This window comes from Chelonus insularis, unplaced genomic scaffold (assembly GCF_013357705.1).
Source record: "Chelonus insularis isolate UGA/USDA-ARS -01 unplaced genomic scaffold, ASM1335770v1 contig_94_pilon, whole genome shotgun sequence".
Lineage (NCBI taxonomy): Eukaryota > Metazoa > Arthropoda > Insecta > Hymenoptera > Braconidae > Chelonus > Chelonus insularis.
Window position 1 is genome coordinate 1,421,769 of NW_023276783.1, and position 21,064 is coordinate 1,442,832.

The 21,064-nt window shown below is 28.2% G+C and overlaps 2 protein-coding genes across 5 annotated transcripts in view; one reads left to right on the top strand and one right to left on the bottom strand.

The window, feature by feature from the left end:
* Position 1: 1 nt before the first annotated feature.
* LOC118073036 (armadillo repeat-containing protein 6 homolog) lies at positions 2-1,870 on the bottom strand. Its single transcript, XM_035093320.1, has 4 exons — positions 1,622-1,870; positions 1,167-1,498; positions 793-1,088; positions 2-714 (listed from the first exon to the last, which is right to left on the bottom strand). Exons 1-4 carry the CDS (start codon positions 1,736-1,738, stop codon positions 83-85), a joined length of 1,377 nt encoding a protein of 458 aa, XP_034949211.1. The 5' UTR covers positions 1,739-1,870; the 3' UTR covers positions 2-82.
* Positions 1,871-7,582: 5,712 nt separating this feature from the next.
* LOC118073033 (uncharacterized) overlaps positions 7,583-21,064 on the top strand; it is a 71,392-nt gene continuing 57,910 nt past the window's right edge. For 2 of the 4 annotated variants that reach the window (XR_004691058.1, XM_035093317.1), the window contains exon 1: positions 9,047-9,362. The gene's annotated coding sequence lies outside the window, so the exon portion shown is untranslated. Of the gene's footprint in view, positions 7,805-9,046; positions 9,363-9,497; positions 9,603-21,064 lie in introns of those variants that run through there. The other 2 variants (XR_004691059.1, XR_004691060.1) reach the window with 2 other exon arrangements.

A 21,064-nucleotide genomic window follows, 5' to 3' on the forward strand; every position in this document is an offset into this window, starting at 1 on the left:
ATTTTTTCAATATTCTTTGAAAATATATATTTGCCATAATAAAAAGCATTATCTGGTTAATCATCACATAATTATTAATTAGTTAATTGGTTAAAGCAATACCTTTTCCCGTCCAACACTCTTTTAAATCTACTTTTAATCCTAAATCTCTTAACGCTGCTTTAACTTCAGCTTCAACAGCAGCTCCATGATTTTTAATTGCATCAGTTAGTATGGATTCAACTCCATATGCTACAAATTCCCGCGCTTCTGCTTTATTTTTCACAGTCATATTGCGAATAGCTCGTGCAGCTGTACGAATAATATTTTGACTTTTTGGGAATTGTTTCATTGCATCTATCATAACTACTGGCGCTCCACAGTCAAAGAAAACTCCAGAATTCGAAGAGCTTCTTAAAGTTAACGCTGATATACATGCAAAGCCAGCTGTTACAACACTCTCTGAGCTCTTAAATCTACTGATAGCTGATATAATGAGAGGAGCACTTCCACACGTTACGATGTGTGCTTTTACTTTGTCATTGCCTGCAAGACTACTGAGTAATTTTAATGCTTGCCAGTTGAGCTTTTCAGCGTCTGGATGATTTATCATCACATCCAAGATAAATGTCAGTCCACCTGCATCTTCTACTTCCTCACAAAATTCGTTTCTGACTACCAGAGTGGCAAGAGTAAACATCAGATCACCAATGACAGTATTATCATCTGTAAACTCTAAAAAAATATCTTGTAAATGTATGGAATATATTACTTGAAAAATATTAAGATTTAGTTTAAATTAACATTATTTACTTGATAAAAGGTTGGTTAATATACCAAGTGAAGCTCGAGCTATTTGAGTTGCATGTTCATGAGCTTTACCATACTCATGTCTTAGATCATCATCTAAAACTAATGATCGAATAACACTACAAACTGCTTTTAATTCGGGTCCAGTGATATTTTTTTTCGTAAGCAAAGCTGTAAGCCTTTTTAATATTTCAGCTTCAAAAATATTTTGTCGGTTGATTTCATGTTTTATACAACATTCTTTGATCCATTTCAGAAGAAGTTGAATTGTAGAAGTATCTGACTGTTCATCTAAGATTCTGAAAATTATAAATACATGGTGATTCATATGTTATCATTGAAATAGAACGTATTAGAATTTTAATTTATCGACTTACTGTATTTGAAGTTTTATTCCTTCGTCATTGAGCAAATCTGGATGACCGGTCATTAACGCAGTCATTGTTTTTAGAGCAGGTTTAAGAATGTTGACATCATTTTTAGTCTCTTTTATTAAATTCAATAGAATGGAGTATCCATTGTTCTTTCCAGCATAAAGTCTTCGGGCAATATCCTTATCTAATTCAGTCTTTAATTCTTCAAGTATTTTTGTAACATCTTCAAAATTGTTGTCTTTTGTGGCAGTATTTATTTTTTCCAGGCAAGTAAGTATCACATTTGAATTGTCAGAAATCACAAGATCTTTAATTATATTAGAGAGATCAACACCCTGAAGGAAAAACATCAAATAAAATTTATATTAAGTTTTAAATGAACAAAAGATTGTTATAAAAATAAACAAGACAATGACCAATTGTTGTGTAATTGATCATTTATTTATTTTTAAACTTACTTGTGCTTCAAATTGTCTGATGGCATCTTTAATAGCTTCTTCAGGCGACATGGCAAATTCTTCGATATTCTCTTTGACAACTTCATCATAAGTCTCTTGCTTGATCACACGAACCATGGTTACTGAGTTTTAACTCCAACCGATAATTTTTCTCCGTCTTCCTCGACCTAAATCGCCTTAAAAGGTCTGAATTTCCAAGAGAATGTTCTGTATTCGATGTTCGGATCATTCCCACTTCACTTGGTTTTGGTGATATCTCCAAAAGCAAAATGAGAACACCAAAAAAAAAAATAACAAATAATTAGCCAGATTAGAGTGAAATTCCCTAGATAAACATTACGGCATAAGCAGTCCAGATGGCGCAAAAGAGCATCTCGCTGACGAATCACAGCCCATGCGGTTAGTGGTTTTTAGCCAATCACATGTAATCTACTTTGATTGTATGCGGAAAAAGTTTTTTGCGTCGCAATTACTTGAGATGGAATAGATAAACCGACCATTAAAAATCAAGAGTCGAAGATTAAAAAAGAAACAATGCAGCCATTACTGGATGTTTGTAGTTTTGAAAAACATCATCATCTTTTAATTAACACCTCATGATTGTAATAACAATAAATTGAACAATTAATTATATCAAATTAAATGATTTTAGAAATGGTAAGTTGGAATAAAATTTTTTTTGATTGTTTTCAGTTTGTATGTAATATAATACAAAGTTGAATTGATTTGAATACTGATTCTTCATACATTTTGAGTATCTAAATATTTGTCTGAATATTTCTTCATGAAATTTAAGAATTTCCAAGAGTTATTGTATATTTTGTAGAGGTAAATATTCATAGTGATGAAAATTTCAATTATATAAATAAACTTTAACGTAATTCAATAAAAACACTAAAAAAATTTAGGTTAAAAGTGATTGTTATGAAAAATAATTAATACAAAAGTAGTTATTGAAAAACTGATTTTTTGTAATACACTTTTCCTATCAAACTATTAGTTAGGTCCTCGGATTTTTTTAGCTTGGTAGGTCGATTAAAATTTTTTAATTAAAATTTAATTGTTTCAATAAGTGCACATTCAATATTGAAGTATATGTAAAAGCTTTATTGAATCAACCTCAAAAATTTTTTTTTTTTTTTCCAAATCAATTATCTGTTAATCAAATTTTTTGATGCTTAATAATCACATATAAAAAAAAAAATTTTGTTGTCACATCAAATATTTTATATGCAACACCCATTATATTCAGGTATTTACACATAGCCTGTCTATGGCTATTATGTGATGTTGAAAATAACCATCTTTTTTCACTAAAAATATGATCAATAATTTATAATTAATGCTGTTTGCATTCATTTATCCATCTCGTACATTTACTGTTCAATTTTTCGAACAAGATTGATGATTTTTTTTTAAAAGTTAATTAAAAATTCACGAATGAAATCTTTAGTACGATACCGGATGGTATAATTAGAGTTACTTCTTGTTCTTCCTGCGCTCGTCTGTATATAGCGTCTGACCTAGTAATGTTACATTATAAAATACGACGATATCTATCACGTCAAGGAATTGGTTTTTTTTTAAATCTTATTTTTTATTTCGATATTTGTTCTTTGTTATTCTACTTACGTTTTTCTTGACAGTTTTTTGGTTGAATTTATTTTTTTCTGACAAGATAAAATATACTTGTGCAGTAGCTATTTTGATCTTAGGCATCAATGTAAAGTATCTAGCTGATAAGTTATTATTGAGATTAAGGTCAATAAATTATGAATTTTTGTTTCATCACAATGTAGGAAATATTTCCTAACATTAAGACATTTGTAATTTTATTTTGTCTTTTCAATTAATATTATGCTAATGGTTTCATTTCTTCAACAACACTACATGCATACTTATGAGTACAAATTAACGTTGATTAATTTTTCAATTAAGAAACATTTAAATAAAAATGGTTAATTATTACAATTCTAGATGAAGTCAAATGTAACTATTTATATTAACGTAATCACAACACTGTTGAGAAATGTATGATGTCAGACTTAATGATTTTCAGGGATACGCTACAAGTGGAAGGAGTCGAGCAGTGGTCAGACACCGAGAATCACTAGTCCATTCTCAGGAGTGCATCCCGTCAATTTTCACACAATATTCCAAACTCTCAATTCAACTAAGATTAAACAGAGCGAACAAGAGTGAACGAGAAAGAGAGAGAAAGCTTTGGGTAAGCTTTAGTAAAATCGTCGCCAGCAATTATGCAAATTCACCTACAATTTCTCTCAGCTCAAGACCAGCAATTCAACCGTTTGAATTGGCAAACTCAATCCTCGAGAAATATCTTGATAATATTTTAACTACATAATTCACTATAATTTTCTTCAATAGTTTTAATAATTTTCCCTCAGCCCAATTGATGGTTATTTTTCTTCAAGTTTAGTCGTTAATTAGATGATATTACTTACACTAATTAGCAAACTCAATAGTTATGTATGTACTTTGAAAGGCTTGCTTAGTAACGTCATATGGATGAATATCTTCAGCTGTTTGCTTACAATAGTAAATAGTGAAAAGGCAACGAACAGGCGGGTATAAATTAGCTAGAAGTTTGGGTCAAAGGTATTTCATGGTTCGTAGTTGAAAATGAAGGGTGATAAACGTTTGCGATTGCACGTGACACCTTTAATGCAGTCTCTCTGCTCCTCTCCACATTGCTGTTGAACGTTCCGGCTAGTCTACAACAGCTGCTATCCTAAATTCGGATTACGGCATCAAGTAATCCGATTGTAGGGATTTCTCTCCCTCAAGATCCTGAAGCTTCCGTGTAATGAGAATTATTGGTTAAACATTGATTGTTCTACGTAATAACTTAGAACATGTTAGGTAAATCTTATCAATTATTTATCTAAAGAGAATGGTATGCTTCTGAATTTGAGTAGAAAGCTGTTTTAACAATGTCAAAGACTTTCAGGAATTTCCGAAATTTCATTATGTAATTTCATGTACTTTCATCCACAATTAATTTCTTAGTTATCAATGCTATTGTGTGTACGTTAAGTACTTTTGTTCAGTTTCTCCATTGAAAGATTGTTCACTTCCTTTAAATATTACTACCATACCAAGGTAGTATCCTGTAATTAATTTATTTTAGAAGAAATATCGATCTATTTATGGATGGAAATGAATTTATCAGAGGTGTTTTATACTTACTATTGCAGAATTTGGTAAGAATAAAGAAATCAGGTAGAGAATCTTTACTTGAAATGCATAATAAAATGTAGAATACTCGTGTTGAACATTCTTGTGTGTCAAAGTAAAATTTAGGATTCTTGTGATAAAAGTTTACTTCATTCTTGACATTTTTACAGCTAAAATCTTCATCGTTTTGTCTCTGTGTATGCTGAAGAAAATTTAAAAATAGTAACTTGAAGTACTTACTATACTTGAAAAGATGCATATGAGAAATTGGAATTAAAATTTATGCCTTAGTTGCTTGATTTTACCAAAGAGATTGCGTGCCATTTTTTCTAGTGCCACTTGAGTTACAGTCGCGTTGCATCTTGATCAGTTTGTCGATTATCTTCAATATTCATATGCTTTGGTATCTATACTGTGGTTTCGATAGTTAGGTTCAACACCACATGTATATCATAACTAGAGTATGTATGCTACTCAATCTCAACAGTCTTCATCAATATTCATCATTTCATCGCCTTTACGATTCGTTATTACTGTTATTATCATATTTATTTTATAAAGTTAGTTTCCTCTGAAGTTTTATTATAAATTTATCACTGCTTCTAAAGATATTACTTTCAACGTTGATTAACTGTCATTTTTCATTAATTTTTTGGCAAGATGGTTTTTTAAAATAAAAATAATTCGAATAAAAATGTGGAGTGTATAATAAATGTAAAGTAGAGACTTCAAAGTAGTGAAGGAAATGGACAGGTTCTTGGGAATAGCTTGAAAATGCTCAGAGGTATATTGCTCGATATTTTAAGGTAAGAACTTGAAATTCTTTACGTTATCTACGTTTCCACTTTTTATTCAACAAGCAATCAATAAAAATTATTTTAAGATAACAAAATATCTTGGGAAAAATTTTTACAGTATTTTCTGAATACTTTCTGTTTTTCTTTTTGAATTCATCATTCAAAAATGTCCTGGGAGTCTATCATTCATTTTTTCACTGAAAATAATAAACATCATTATTAAGTAAATTACAACATAGCTAATACAGTGAATTTATCACTTTAGTTTTTTAAATTTAAATTCTCATATGCTAATTTAAATTTATTTTATATTTCATCAGTAGCTGTATTTATTGTTTATATTTTACCATCAACCTTAACTGCAGATATTTCAATTTAAAATATTCAATTCAATCTATCACTTTTAAAAAATTTACCTATCATTTTTTTTTATTGTTAAAATTTTTTCATGCGTCTCAAAATTCGGATTTTTTGTTTTTCTTCTTATTTGCAACGTAAAAGTTGAGAAATTGCAAAGAAGCTTTCTTTTAAAATGTAAGACACGTGTGAAGTGCAGACTTGAAAGTACTGAAGAATATATAAGTTAGAGTCTTTGGGAGAGCTAAGACTCCAACGTATATATTGCGCAATTTCAGAGTGAGGGAATACGATTTTGGATATTGCTCACGCTTTCTGAGGGGTTATACATTGTAAAGAAATCGAACTTTATCCTTCTCATCTTCGATTTTTTTTTAACCTTTACGATAACTCTTGTTGCCATCACGTTGTATGTGAGTTTTGAGAAGTTTTTCTGAAATGATGATCATCAATTCTATCTATATAGTCTCTAGAGTCTTCTCAATATCTGAGTGTTAGGAACATGGAAAGCTTTTTTGTACCAATCCTTTTTTAATACATATATATACATATATATATATATATATATATATACTCATAACATTGGTTATTTTACAGATGGTGGAGAATGGGTTGAGGAATGTACTTGTGTTTATACCGTCAGAAATGGAAATGATTTTTTGTTGGAAAAAAAATAAGGCAAGTGAATAAAACTGTATGTGTTAGTAATATATGAAATTTAAAACATTGTGTAGATTAAAGAAAGAATTTTAGATGGCAACCTGTGGTACTTCAATAGCATCATATAACCCTTTTGTCTACTTTCAAGTACTCTTGTTCTATTCATGTACTTAACTTTGCTTACAACTTCTTTGTCTGATTCTTTACCGTCTACTTGCTTTCTTCTGAAACTTGAAACCTTCTTGACACTGATATGAACCGCAAAATTACTTCAAGTTTCCAAAATTATGGAAGCTGTAATTAATTTTTCCCCTTTTTTCTTTTGCAAAGTTAAAGAGATGATTATTTAATATTCATTCTTTTTGAATATTATTCAAATTTAGTTGTTGAAAATTGTATAAAAATTTGGAAATATTTCTTTTTCAATTTTGAGGTAATTTTTATTTTATTGATTGAAAATTTTCCCATTTCGATTAAATTATCAGTTTATTTAATGTAAATCAATTCGGCCCAACATGTTTGAATAAAATTTGGCTTGTGGGAAAACCTCTGCAATTGATTTATAGAATTATCAGCTTCAATATTTTAGCAGAATTAAATTTGTCAGTTCATAAATAATTTTGATTTTTGATAAAATTGGGTGACAAAAAAGCAGTTGGAATTTTAATTTATACTTTCAATGATTATTCGAGGGAAAATTAAAACTAAAAGTCTTGAAATTTATAGCTTCTCTTTACTCATATTCTTATTAAAAAGGTGCATTTATTCAACTAGGTGATAGTATAAATGAACTTTAAAATATATTTTTCTTGGATTTCTTTGTAAAATTTTAATGTTCATTGTTTGATCAATTTCCTGACTTTCGTAACGTAATATTTTATTCTTTTTTTTATCAAACAACAATAAATTTAAAAAAATGTCAATATATTTCAGTGGTCGTTGGAAGTTTGAAAACAAAACGTTCAAAGAATGATCGACAATTTAATGACTCGAGGACGTAGAAATTTTGCCGCAGTGGAGAAGTGGATTTCGACAGTGATTTACTGCAGTTAGAGTATATGAAGTAGCAGCGAATAGGTAGAAAAGAATAAAACAGAAGAAAGCATTTATTACATTGGCCACGAGTTTCATTTTGGTCTCATGGGGCTACTTCATGTTGATAACTCAATACGTAAGTAAACATATTTTTTATTCATTCAAGTAAGCTTCTGAGGATCAGAGTGAGAATGATTGCTTCTCTCATGTTAATTTAATCATTACGCATTTTAAGTATGCTTGAAATAATTATAGAATGATTAGTGAATGTTTTATGTAAAAGGATCCTTAGAATTGATTTCTAAATGCTTAGACAACTCGACGCATCGTTGGAGGCATTCAGGTCTTTGTAGTCTTCGAAATAGAATTCAGGGCCTCACGTGGAATCTTTCTGTTGAATAGCATGAATTAATTGTCTATTGTGTGGTCTGGCACATGCGCAACGGAATTCTAAAACTCTTTTAGAAGGGCATAGTTAACTACATTAAATCCACATGAGCTCGTAATTACGTATTTCTGAAATCTAAAATGCATTCTTTCTCTTATCAGCGACAAAAAATTGTTTTTTCTTCAGGAGGAAAAATTTTTTATTAAATATTTTTAATAAAAGATTTATTTCAGCCGTTATCTTTTGTCGTAAACCTTTTTTTTTCAATTTATTTTAATATCGAATTCCTTGCAACATAAAATTATTTTTTATATTTACATATCATGGTTCTATTATAATTTTTTTCAAATTATTAATATTTGTCAATGACGATATCATAGAAAGAACAAAACTATTATAATTTATCATTATTAATCCAACATATTTTTTGAATATTTCATTTTAAAACTGTTGAATTAAAATGCTTTTTCTGGTATTTAAAATAATCCATGTATTTAATTTATTTTTGTACTGAACAAATAGAGTTTGTTGATAATAAGCTTCAGAAAGCTTTGTAATCAGAATTTATTCACAATAATGATTTTTTTTTTTCATCTTGCTTTTTTATCCATGAGAGCAATACATTATTGCAAAAATAAAATGAGTTTACATATAGAAATAAGAGAATCAGAGGCGTGGCACTTGCAAGCTCATACAGTGAATGCTTGCGCGAGCGCTGAAGGACAAACGCAGATAGTAGAAAGTCTCTTTACAAGGTCAGACAGTGGGAAAAAATCTTAGTGAAGTATGGCTAATGATATTTCAGTGAATTCATCGAGTAAATATTGCTTTATTTTTATCATAGCTATCATAGATAACAAGTTCCTCCAGAAGTTTCAATTCGTAAATTTTTTGCAGAAGTAGAATGGAAGGGAAGATAGAAGGGGGGATGATGGCAAGTAGGTAGAAGGAAAAGCTCGATTCATTCAGTCACCGCCCGGTTCTCGGCGCGCACACATTTCCATGTTCTTTCTGTCAAACTTGTTTATTGTGTGTTTATTAAAATTTATAAACATCAATATTAATAGTTAACAGAATATTTAAATATTAAATTATTTGTTAGAAATTAAAAATATTGAATCAAAGAAACAATTGAAATATTGTTATTTTATTATTTTGTGGATAGTTTTTAATTATGAGAGTTTATTAATTGTTATTTAATTATGTTAATAAGTGACTTCCTGTCGTGACTGTAGTGGTTAATTGAATGCTAAGAAACTTGACAAAGTTTTGAATTAGTTATAGAGGATTTTCATTGATAATTAATGTAAGTAGTTGATAATATTTTTTTTATTCGGTAAAAAATGGTTCTGTGGATTGATGAAAAATTAATGTTGATGAAAATTGAATGAAAGTTAGTTAGACATTTTGAAATAGTGAAACATGATTTTGAGTATAAACAGCAACATCATATTACACGTATGCGCACGATAAGTTTCGAGAAACACAAACAACGTACGGAAACCATTCGACAATTGGCAGTTGAGAAATTACATTTGTTGTTCATGTGAGTTTATAACAGAATTGAACTTTCAGCAATATTGAATTTTAAGACTAATATTTTAAATAACTGGAAAAATTTTACATATATGAAGATTGATAATGTATGCATTCAATGCGATTGGAAATAAAATCAGACAGGATTTCAACTATAAAAGTTCAATTCTTGAAATTTCATTTCAGATAGTGGAGTTTTTACTCTTAAAAAAAAATTCTATGCAAATTTCACTACACTCGGTCAACCATTTTAATAGTCTGAAATTTTTCAACGTTCAATTAATCAGCGTAAAGAGAAGCAGCTTATTGTGAAAAAAAGTATTTTCTCTTGACAGTTTTTTAAAAAGGAATTCACATTAAAGTTTTTTTAATTATGACACAAGACAATTTAATTTATAAATAATATTTATTTTTTCGATCGACTAACAAATTCGAAATAATTTCATTTAATTACTTGTATACAAAGTAATTAAATTATCAGTAATTATACAAATGATATCATTTAAATAGTGTGGTAGATATTTAATTAGTTTACAAATTAAAAATTGATATATTCTAACTCTAGGTATTATAATTATAATTGGAAATATTTTATGCAAACTGTGTATAAAAATTTCTCTTTAATCTACATGAATTATTTTATCATCATAAAAGAGATATCGTTTAACACTAGAGCAATGTAGTTTGATTTGATAAAATATTTACTAGTTGCTCTACTTTAACAACTTTTTCAATATCCCGATTTAATGTAATTTTTTTTTTCTGTGATTTTTTAATATCAAATCAATAATGTAATAACTGGGAAAAAATGAGTCAACACTGTTATTAAATTCTCAACAACACACTAGTAATTACATTGGTATTTCAGAAAAGAAAAAAAATATTTCACAAGTAACGAGGACAAGTTAATTCAAATAGAAAAAGAGAAAATAATTGGATCTAATTTTTTTATTGGAACAGATTTAATAGAATCTGATTGATTACTTGAAGAGAATGATGAAATGTTGAGAGATGATTTAAGGAAAAGAGTTTCGAAATGAAAAAAATTGAGTATAAAATGAATAATGAACGTGTCGTTACTTCTTTCATCTCGGTCTTTTGTATGAATATTGTGTCTTGCACATAAAGTAGTATAATGTCCGGAAACTCCCAGGGTGAGCGCCAACTCGTACATTACGAAATTATTCGGGGATATCCTTCTTCGTGGGAACAAGGTAATATTTCGTCGCCACGAGAGGTCACCCTCCTTCTCCTCTTTCACCCTCTTTCTACCTCAACGAGACTTATCCTGTTTTCTCGTCTCTTCTTAGCAAAGTCGCAAGGTAACCCGACCAAAACGCTTCAAGCAAGGAGGAAGACTCGTTCACTCCTAAGATTTATCACTTTTCACTTCTTGTCACTGAATAAGAGTGCCACATTGACTGTCAACTATTGTTGAATCAGGTTTCCAAAGATTCAACTCACAGCTTTGGATGATGACTTAGTAATACATAAAGAACATTAAAAATAAAATAGTTTCATTTCGGAATTCTCACTTTAACATTCCAACCAATAGAAATAAATAATTTAAAAAAAAAGTTTGAGTTGCAAAAGCTTTGTCGTTTAATAAGTCAGATAATTAAAAATATGTGAATGTTTTAGGGAAATATATTTAATTCAATTGTCACTGATTATTTATTTTTATATTTAACTTGTCACAAATCATCTAGGAATGTGTTTGATAGTTGTACTTTAAAAGGCTTATTGACTTCTCACGTTATTTTTTTCATCTATTGTGAACATTTTTTTATCAGTTTTTTTCAGCTTATAGAAAGCTTTCCCTTTATTGTGAACAACGAAAGTTCTACTTTTATCTGACAATAAATGACAAACTTTATAAAGTTACAAATATTTTCTATAAAATGGAATGTTTCTCTTTTAAGCACCAATTGTCACTAAAGTATTTTTTTAAACCAACAAATATTTTTTTTTTTAATTCTGTGTTTTAATTTATTCAGAGAAAAATTATAAATTTTACAACGACAGGGTTGTATTATTCTACTTTTTTCAACTATAAAACGGTAGAATGTTAATTGTTTTTTTTCTGTATTATAACAAATGGTACGTGAAAAAGTACACGAAAATTGTATGTTTGATGTTGAGTCACCATGCAAGTTACTATTTCAATATGGCAACAATTTGTTTGTCAAAAAACAGGGTACTTGTATTGAAATTAATATTTTATTCTGCTCTGTTTTTTGTGTACAGTTGTCATTTCATGAATTTGAAAGTATAAATATTCTTCGTTATTTCATTAGTAGGACAAATTTTAAAAACAAATTTGGACTTAACTTCAAGTGATGAAAACTATCACAATAAAAGTTCACTCATGAAAGTATAATATACATTTATTGTTTACTTTATATTTGTTGAAGATATTTAATCATAATTTTCAGTGAGTTTTCATTTTATTTACTTACTGACGAATACTGAAAAGAGTAAAAAACATACTCAGAATGAAGAGTATTTTCCATGATTTTACATATATTTAAATAAAATAAATTGCCTAAATGCCAGATATATTTACACTGTATAAATTGGATGCTCCATATTTTGTGCAAAGTCTAGAAGTCACTTTATACAGTCATCATATGATTAAATAATTATTTTCAATTTTTTTATTACCGGCACATACATAATTATTGGAATTTTTTAAAATAATTAGAAGAAATATGTAACAATATAATATTTGAACTGTAAAATAATAAGCAGCAATTATAAAGTTTCAAATTTATAATGTTAGTTTTCTCGAAAAAAAATTACATTCATTATTTGTTCTTTATTTGCAATAATAATTCATTACGAAAAATTGTTGACATAGAAATATATATAAGGTGACATTTTCTTGAGCAAAAAAACATCCTCTGTAAATCTTTACAAACTGTTGGATTCCGGCCAATTTTTTTTAAATCAACAGCGACACGATAGGATCATTTCTATTTACTTACTCCACCATTTTATCCTTGAGTAGTCTTTTATATATATTCTTTTTTCTCTTATTCTTTTTTTCTGCAGTTCTACTTCTCTCTCTCTCTCTCTCTTTCTCTCTATGGGCCAATAAAATTGTACTGGAAGGTGTAGTTGTCGTGAAAATACTCACTTTTGACACCAAATATTTACAAAAATACTTATTCATTGTTTATTTCAGAGCAAATAAAAAAAATCTTCTTTTATTTTCAATGGTTAAACTAATAAAAAATTTTCATTGCAGATTTGAATAATTCCAGTGGATTTATGAGAATTAGAGATATCTATTCTGTTTAAATAGAACTTGATAATAAATCGTTGGGCTGATGGATATCGTTAAGCATTGTAGAAATAAATTTGAAATAATACTATTAATTAATAATGCAAATGAAATATTAATTTGCCATAATGTAATCGAACTACAGAACGTCATTAATTAAAATTCAATCAAGAGTGTAATTATTAGTGCTACAGTGAATGATTTATTAATCTGTAACATGTGTACTAGATATAAATACATGTGTCAGTGTTCATTTATAGATTCTGCGTCTAGAAAAGGCTCAGTGTTATTCAAAAACTTTTCATGAGCTTCCATGTATTACAAATTACTTGTTTGTGAACATTCGTTCCATTAGAAATACAAAGTACCCAAGCAGCTATGTAAACTTGGATATATATTATTCACTGAAACATCAATTGAACATGGTGGGGAACAGGTAGTAGATAGTGCAGATGAATCGTCAGTAACTTATGCTCCAATCTACCCTGCTCGTCAACTCTTACACAGATTACAGTTGGTATTAGAAATAAACTTGTATCTTTGAACATAACACATCATTTCTAATGCACAAAAGGATCATTGGTAAACCGAAATATATATATCCTTTTTTGGAAATGAAAATTGTTTTCAAATTAATTTTCATTCATTTCGTTTTGAATGCATAATTATTCGGTCAGATTTATTGGTTGATTAAAAATCAATAAAGCTAAATACTTGATAAGAGTAATGGGTATTTCAATCAGTTATTATTGTTATAATTATTGATGAAATATTTTGGCAGTGTGTTGGTATTGAAGTTTTTAAATTATTCATTTTTAATGGGTTAATAAATTTCAAGGCTAATTTTAAAAATTTCATTTAAAATAATGGCCATGAATAGAATAGTAGATTGATTTTTGCCTAAAAGGATGTTAAGTGGATAGTTCGAATTCCTATAGATGGAATTTACTGTATTTATAGTTACGTTCAAAATCAATATTTACATTTTAATTAAATATCTCTAGTAGAATTGATTTTCATGGAGAATATTAATTATTTATGTTATAATACATATCATGTGAACCATTTTAATTTGAGCTCATGTTCAACAAAAATCACTGCTAATTAATTCTTATTATTTCATAAAATAGGAAAATTGTTATAAATCTTTATTGTGCGAAATAATTGCTGCAAGTTAGCCATGTACTTAGTGAAGTTGTATGACTTTTAGCTGAGGTATCAAAAAGAGTTTTTGATCCTTTAAACTCTCAGTAGTTTTTTCGTTCACCAACACTTGTTTTTTTTTTTCTTCTTTTCTTTGTCCTTTACATCCATACTCTGGCCTTCTTTTCTTGTTGAGCGTGAAACTACGCGAGATATACTTACGCCTTGATTGCAAAGTTGGAGTCTCGCCACATTGCCGGAAGCTGCAAGACATGTTGTAGTAGTTTTCGCTCCATACCGGTGTTTTATTTTACTCGTTTTTTATTTCCTAATTTTTTTTGTACAAACTTATTTTCAACACTTTTCTTTTGCAAAGTAGGATCAGCTTTGCTGTATTTATTTAAATTTTTTATTTACGTATTCTCCCGTTTTCCATCGTTGACGTTAAATTCAAACGCTAGTGTCAATATTAAGTTAGATAACGAAATTTTCTTTCTGTTAAACTAAAAGTGCTTTTACTTTTAAAGAAATATGTCAAGATGTATTTTATTAACGCCAGTATTGTAGCTTTTATAACAATTTTTTATTTTTTCATAAATACACTTCTTTATGTTTTGTGATTGAAAAAGATATCCTTTACAATTCTGACCATTAGTAATAGTATTTTATTCACACACTTCTCTGTTATTCGCACTTCTTCTTTTTATAAATAATATCTTCGAATAGTGGAATATTTATTAATTTTTTGAATTTTTATTTCTTCATAAAAAACACTTTAATGTTATTTATTTATTCAAAGAGAAAGAATTTTTTGTAAAATATTAAATGATTTAGTTAAATGTAAATCTGAGTTAGTAATTGGATTCTATATAGACAATAGTTTGGTGATTGAGATTGAGAAAAGATAAAAAATGTCGAGAATGAATTATTCTTAGTGAGTAAGACGGCGTGATAGTAAAATCGAATCGCAGAGAATCGAATTTAGTAGCAGGTGCATAGAGAAATAGTATCTACATGTTTTTACTTCTCTCTTGATCCGTAGTTTCGATTCAGCTTTCTGGCTTTGCATTTTCAACGTCGAGTCTATATTTCAATGTTGTATCTGCAACCACGGCATTTGACTTTCTTGTACTTTCTATTAACTTGAGCTTTTATTGAAATTACAGAATCAGGTGAGAAAATGATTGCAGTCTCTAAAGCTGAGTAGAAAATAGATACAAACATTTGATACACTTTATTAGGGTGACTTTCGGACTGGAAATAATCCTGTAGATATTTTCTCAAGTGAGAGAAAATAATCTGACTTCTGGTGGACTGAGATACTCAGCAGTAAGAGTTTGTCCCAGTGGTTTTGGAATCTTCTCAACTGTAAATTTGTAATTTCCTGCTTGGATTCCATTGATTGCTTAGTTTTCTGCTGATTGATAACATCAATTAACTTATAATTGATTAACAAAAACATCTACAATATTTCTTCAAGTTTTTTCTTTTGTTATAAATCTTATTTTGATACATTTATTTATATTACAATTTATAAAAGAAAAAAATCAGTATAAAATTATTTTTTTATAATTGGAAAAGGTATTTTTATTATGTATGAATAATTCTGTATGATGTAAAGTAATGAGAAAGTAATGAAAAATAATTTTTAAAATTTTTAAAACAACTTTTGATGAATTATCAATCGAAGAAAGTGATGGAAATAATAACTGTAAATGGACTCTTGTGGAATTTTAATACCCCACTTTTGAAAATACATTTTAGAAAATTAAAATTGTCCCCACTTATCATACCGCGTGAAGTTTTGATTTTTACTGAGGTATAAAAAAAATTCAGCTATGAATTTTTTAAAACTAATCCCTGGAGCTCTTGACGACTGTTTTTCATTGGAAAAATCCATGCATTCTACTGACTAGATATAAAATGCGTGTGTATATTCGAATCCCAACCGATATGGATTATATATGACACGATATTCTATATTTATGGGACATCGGGTGCTACTCTGACGCTTTGTGCTCGTTAATCGATAAACCCAGTCAATGATAAATAGCCTTTTAATATTTAAAATATACATATATTAATTGTAAATCGAATATGCTTCATTAAAGTAATAATTTATTTATTGTTTGATTATTAACAAAAATAATGAATATTATTAAATCCGTTGGTTAATTTTAATAGCAAAGTCAATAAAGTTTATTCATCGTATTTGAATATTTTTATCACCGATATCAATCTCAGTAATGTTTTAAATTCACAGCAATATTTTTTTTTAGTACAGTTTACACCAATTTCTGATAAAAGGTCTCATAAATTCTCTTTTTTTTATTCATGACGATACCCATAAAATTTATTATTTGAACAATATTTAAACTTTTTGGTTTTTTAGTTTTTATCATTGACATCCATTACTCTAATGTTAGATAACTTTTATTCCACTACATTATTATTTTAATAATCATATGCATCTTTTATGACATCTACTTAAAAAATCATTATCAATATGAGATGATCATTATTAATATATTGTACTGATAAAATTTGCTTTCAAGCAAGAAACGAAAATTTATCATTTACTAAGATTGAAAATTTGAAAAGAAGACATGAAAAGATAAAAAGTCTTTTTCAGAAACTCTCAAATATTCACAAACAGCATTTTAAAGAATGAAAAGATACTTGAATTAGCAAATAAAATTTAATAAGTTTGTTGGGGGAGAATAAAAAAAATAAAATGCAATTTTAAAAACTATTTACTAACTTATCCTCTGTGATTTTCAGTCATTAAAATTTAATATTGATCCTCTAAATCTTATTTGAATGAAGAATTTTCTCATTTAAGTTACATCTTTTTCACTGAATATTTGACTTGGTAATATCCTGTTTTATCACTTCACTTTATTACAATAGTTATAGGCAGTTTTTTTATGTCTCAAATTTTTTAGGTTGTTCATATCACTATTGTGAAAGTATACACTAAAGATTTTATACATTTCTCAATACTATATAATCTTGCTTTTAATATTTAAGTAATGAAAAAGTATCTTCATTCAGCTTCAAATAAATAATGACTCAATTTACTCTCTTCCATTTTATACTTACTCTCTTAACTGTAAGGTAAATGTTTAAAAAAAATCTTTTTCAATTCATGTTAATCTTGGAAATGGAGTACAATACATAGCTTGATAGCATACAATTATTCTTGTTGAGTAATGTGAATTTTTATGACGATTTGAATCTTTACAATAATTGTATAACACGTTTATTAGTCTTAAAAATGGCTTGTACACTTTACTTCATCCAATTGAGGCCTTGTAAAATTTCCCTAGGGCAACATTCTTCATCCACAGAAGCTAACTGTCCCATGGGTGTAAAAGCGTGAGTTCTCTTGGGTTATTTTGTATCTTCAATAGCGCAAAGTGTGTATTCTGGTGCAGAACAAGTGTGTAGACGTGTTTCAGTTGCCAACCGTCTTGACGACTAGACCCCAACTACGTCCCGTGTGAACAAATGCACTTTGTATTCATGAGACGATATCCCTTCATTTTAGATTTTCTTGTGAACATACATAGTTTTCTCTATATAAATTGAAAATTCTCTATCACAGCCAACTTTATTGCATAAACATAACTTTGTAAATTTATTCTAGAGGTTTGTATAAAGACAAGCGCTCAAATAGTTAATTATTTCCCTTCAAGTTTCTTCTTTCTGGCAATAGAAATCTTGTGTGAAACTTATTGAACGTCCAAGCAAAAAGAAGAAATCGAGATGCAACCAAGCATGCTTACTTTGTAGCTTGCGAGCAGAGAAGAAAGCGGGTCAGCTGAAAGCATCTTTATCATGAGCGTCAAGGAAAAACAACAAGAAAGAATGTTATAATACGTGTAAAACTGGATCACACGCTTCGAAGGATGTTGTATTCTACAAAGAACTGAAAAAAAAAACAAGAAATTGTTATTAAAAAAATTTTTTACGTGGAAACTTAATTAACACTTTGATTCATATTTTTCAGTATTTTCATCAACTATTATTAATACTTTTTTTTTTCAAAATATTTAGATACATTTTTATTTAATTTTACTCAATTTACTTCTTTTTTCAATCGTATAATTATTTTCTACAACATGTAAAAGTTATTCTTGCATTAAACAATATATTTTTTTGATATACAAACTCATTAATAAAAATTATGAAATTTAAGTAGAAAATAAATATTTAAATCAGAAATAAGTCAATTTTAAAAAATATTTTTTATCGAATTATTTTAGTTTTTTTTTTTTTTTCTTATAAAAAGTTTTAAAATAATTGGAAAAATGTAGAAAAAAATATATTCTTAACGCTCTAGCAAAATGGTTTCTTATTTTTTAATAAGTATAAATTCAAATTCTAATGTCGTTACTTTTATGTGAATACGAGGGTGAACGCCAGTTGGAATTATACCGCAAAGTCATTGTAGTAGGGATGGCCAATATGCCAACGAAAAAGTGGAGATACTTTTTCATCTCTAAGAAACTTGTAGGAGTAGGATAAGAAAGTCGACTCGTATCTACCACTCAGCGCATATGAATTTCACACAGTGTGCAGTACATTTTTCTTATTCCATCGTGGCTTCTTTTTTTTAATTTTTTTTTTTTTTGGCATCTTCATTTTTTTGTTCACCCTTTACCTTTTACGTGCGTCTATACCTCATGGGAGTCTTGAAATTGAAGTTTCTCCTTCTTCTCCAACCTCACTCATATACTCACTCGTACTCGTCATTTACTGCTCTCACTGCGATTTTTTTTCATTTCTCTTCGCTTCCTATCCAATTACTCGTTTTTCTTCGTTGTACCATTTTGACGAGGTTTTCCTTCTCTTTACAGGTATTTTCTTCGGCAAAAAAGAAAGATAAAATGAAAGAGAGTCACTTTAAATGTTCGAAAAAGAATGAGGAGTGTAATGTGAAGCATTTTACAGTAACATTCTGTGAAAATAGTGTCTTATATAAGAGTTTTTTTTTCTAACATTCATATGAGTACAAACAAGTGAAAAAATTTTTAATTAGTTTCTATGAGCTTAAGTATGTACTACTGTGTTACATTTAACCTCTTTTTCAAATGAAAGGTAAAAGCAAAAATCGTTAAATATAATTAATAGTTTCGACAAAAATTCGTTGTTTTGTTAATAAACATGAAACAGCAAGTTCATTAATGATAATTGAAAAATTATAAACTAGTATTATTAATTAAATTTAACAAATTAATATCAAAATTTCATTACCATTTATTGTTCTTATCCATTATTTTTGTCAATTAAATTAAATTTAATTTTTTTAGAGTTGAATTTAATGTTTTAAAAATTACATAAATGATTTTATTTGAGAATAATGAATTATAATAATATTACGGATTGATAATTAAATACATCCCTGTTATATACTTTGAAATGACTTTTCATGTTTCATTCAAGGGAAATATTTACTTTATAGGCCTGGGGCAGTTACGAGTACGGAAATATCAATGTAGTAATATAGTAGTCTAGGTCAAGAGTTTCTGTAACTAACGAAATTTCTGTTAAATCGTTCTGAAAATTACAAGGAAATTCCGCTTCAGTACTTACTGGAAAATACGACGAGTCGTCTGGGATTGAGAGTATGCGGTATGAATTGTTAGAGAAAGCAAAGATCACAGGGTTATGTTTTACAATTCTGAAATTGACACAATTTCTTTCAATTTATAGATGGAAAATTTTACATTTTATCTATAAAGACAATTTAACGATTCACTTTTAATATTTTCCTATGAAAAGATACTTTTTCAATTTTATTCAAGCACTAACGAGAGTCTCATGAGATTGAAAATTCTTTTTCTCGTTTAAAAATCCAGATAACGACTTAAATGAACGCTTGAATTCTTCATTAAAACCTTCTCTATAACTTTATACACATATTTAGAGGTCAATCTTGTTGAAATCTAACGTTATGAACTGGAAATGGCATCGTCAGATATAAAGTGATTACAGTTTGCCTCTTCAGCAGCGTAAATCATTTTATTTTTTTTCTTCTCTTTTCCAATAATTAATGTAATAAAATAGAACAACTTCACGTCAACTTGGCTTTTGTAGCTGCAACGAACAGAAATTGGTTATAAAAATGCTATTAAATTCAATTTAAGATTTTTATTATTCAGTTTTCATTAACACTGCTTGTTAATATTTTATTTTAATTCATTTCCAACTTTTAAAAAATCACATACCTTGTGTATAAATATTCTAAAATATACAAATAATTTATTTCAAGTATATGCTTCTATTTATTGTTTGTTTATAAAGAAATATATATTCGTCTTTACTTTTCCCTGCTAAATTCGAGGTTAACCCAGTTTCAACTATTTGTATTTATCATCCTAGTGTCTCTACACCATTTACTTGATCAAAGTCTATAACAATTTGTCTCACTTTAGATATCGTTTTGTTGATAAACTCTATTTCATAACAATCAAATAATTTACTCCTTCTTTAATGACTTAAATAAATATTCATTTAAATGTTATTTTAATTGATCTATATAAAAATATAAAAATAAAATGTGTAGTAACTTGGTGGTTAAAATTTTGATAAAAAAAGATATAAAAGAATGAAGAAAAAGACTCACATATTTTACAGTCCGAATTTTTCTTTTTCTATTTAGCGATTTTTTACTGGCACTATACCATGAGCATGATTTATGGCAACGATATTTGTGAATCTCCAGACATAACGTTCACCTCAGCCATTAAATCAGTGCTATGTTAAAGAGAACGAACCGAAAAGAGAAATGAGACAAGAAGAAAGAATGAAATGAAGGAGAATTATTGAGATCAAGAAAGCGGAACTTGGTGTGACTCGATTCTATTGTCCTCTGAATAATGTTTATGCAAATTCGGAAACACATGATGCAAATCTAAAGCATTACCATTATATACTGTACATTGCTTTACTGCTGTAGTTGATAAAAAAAAATTGCTGTAATTATTCATTTGTTTAGTCACAAATTTATTTGTTTTCATTTGTCATTATATTTACCA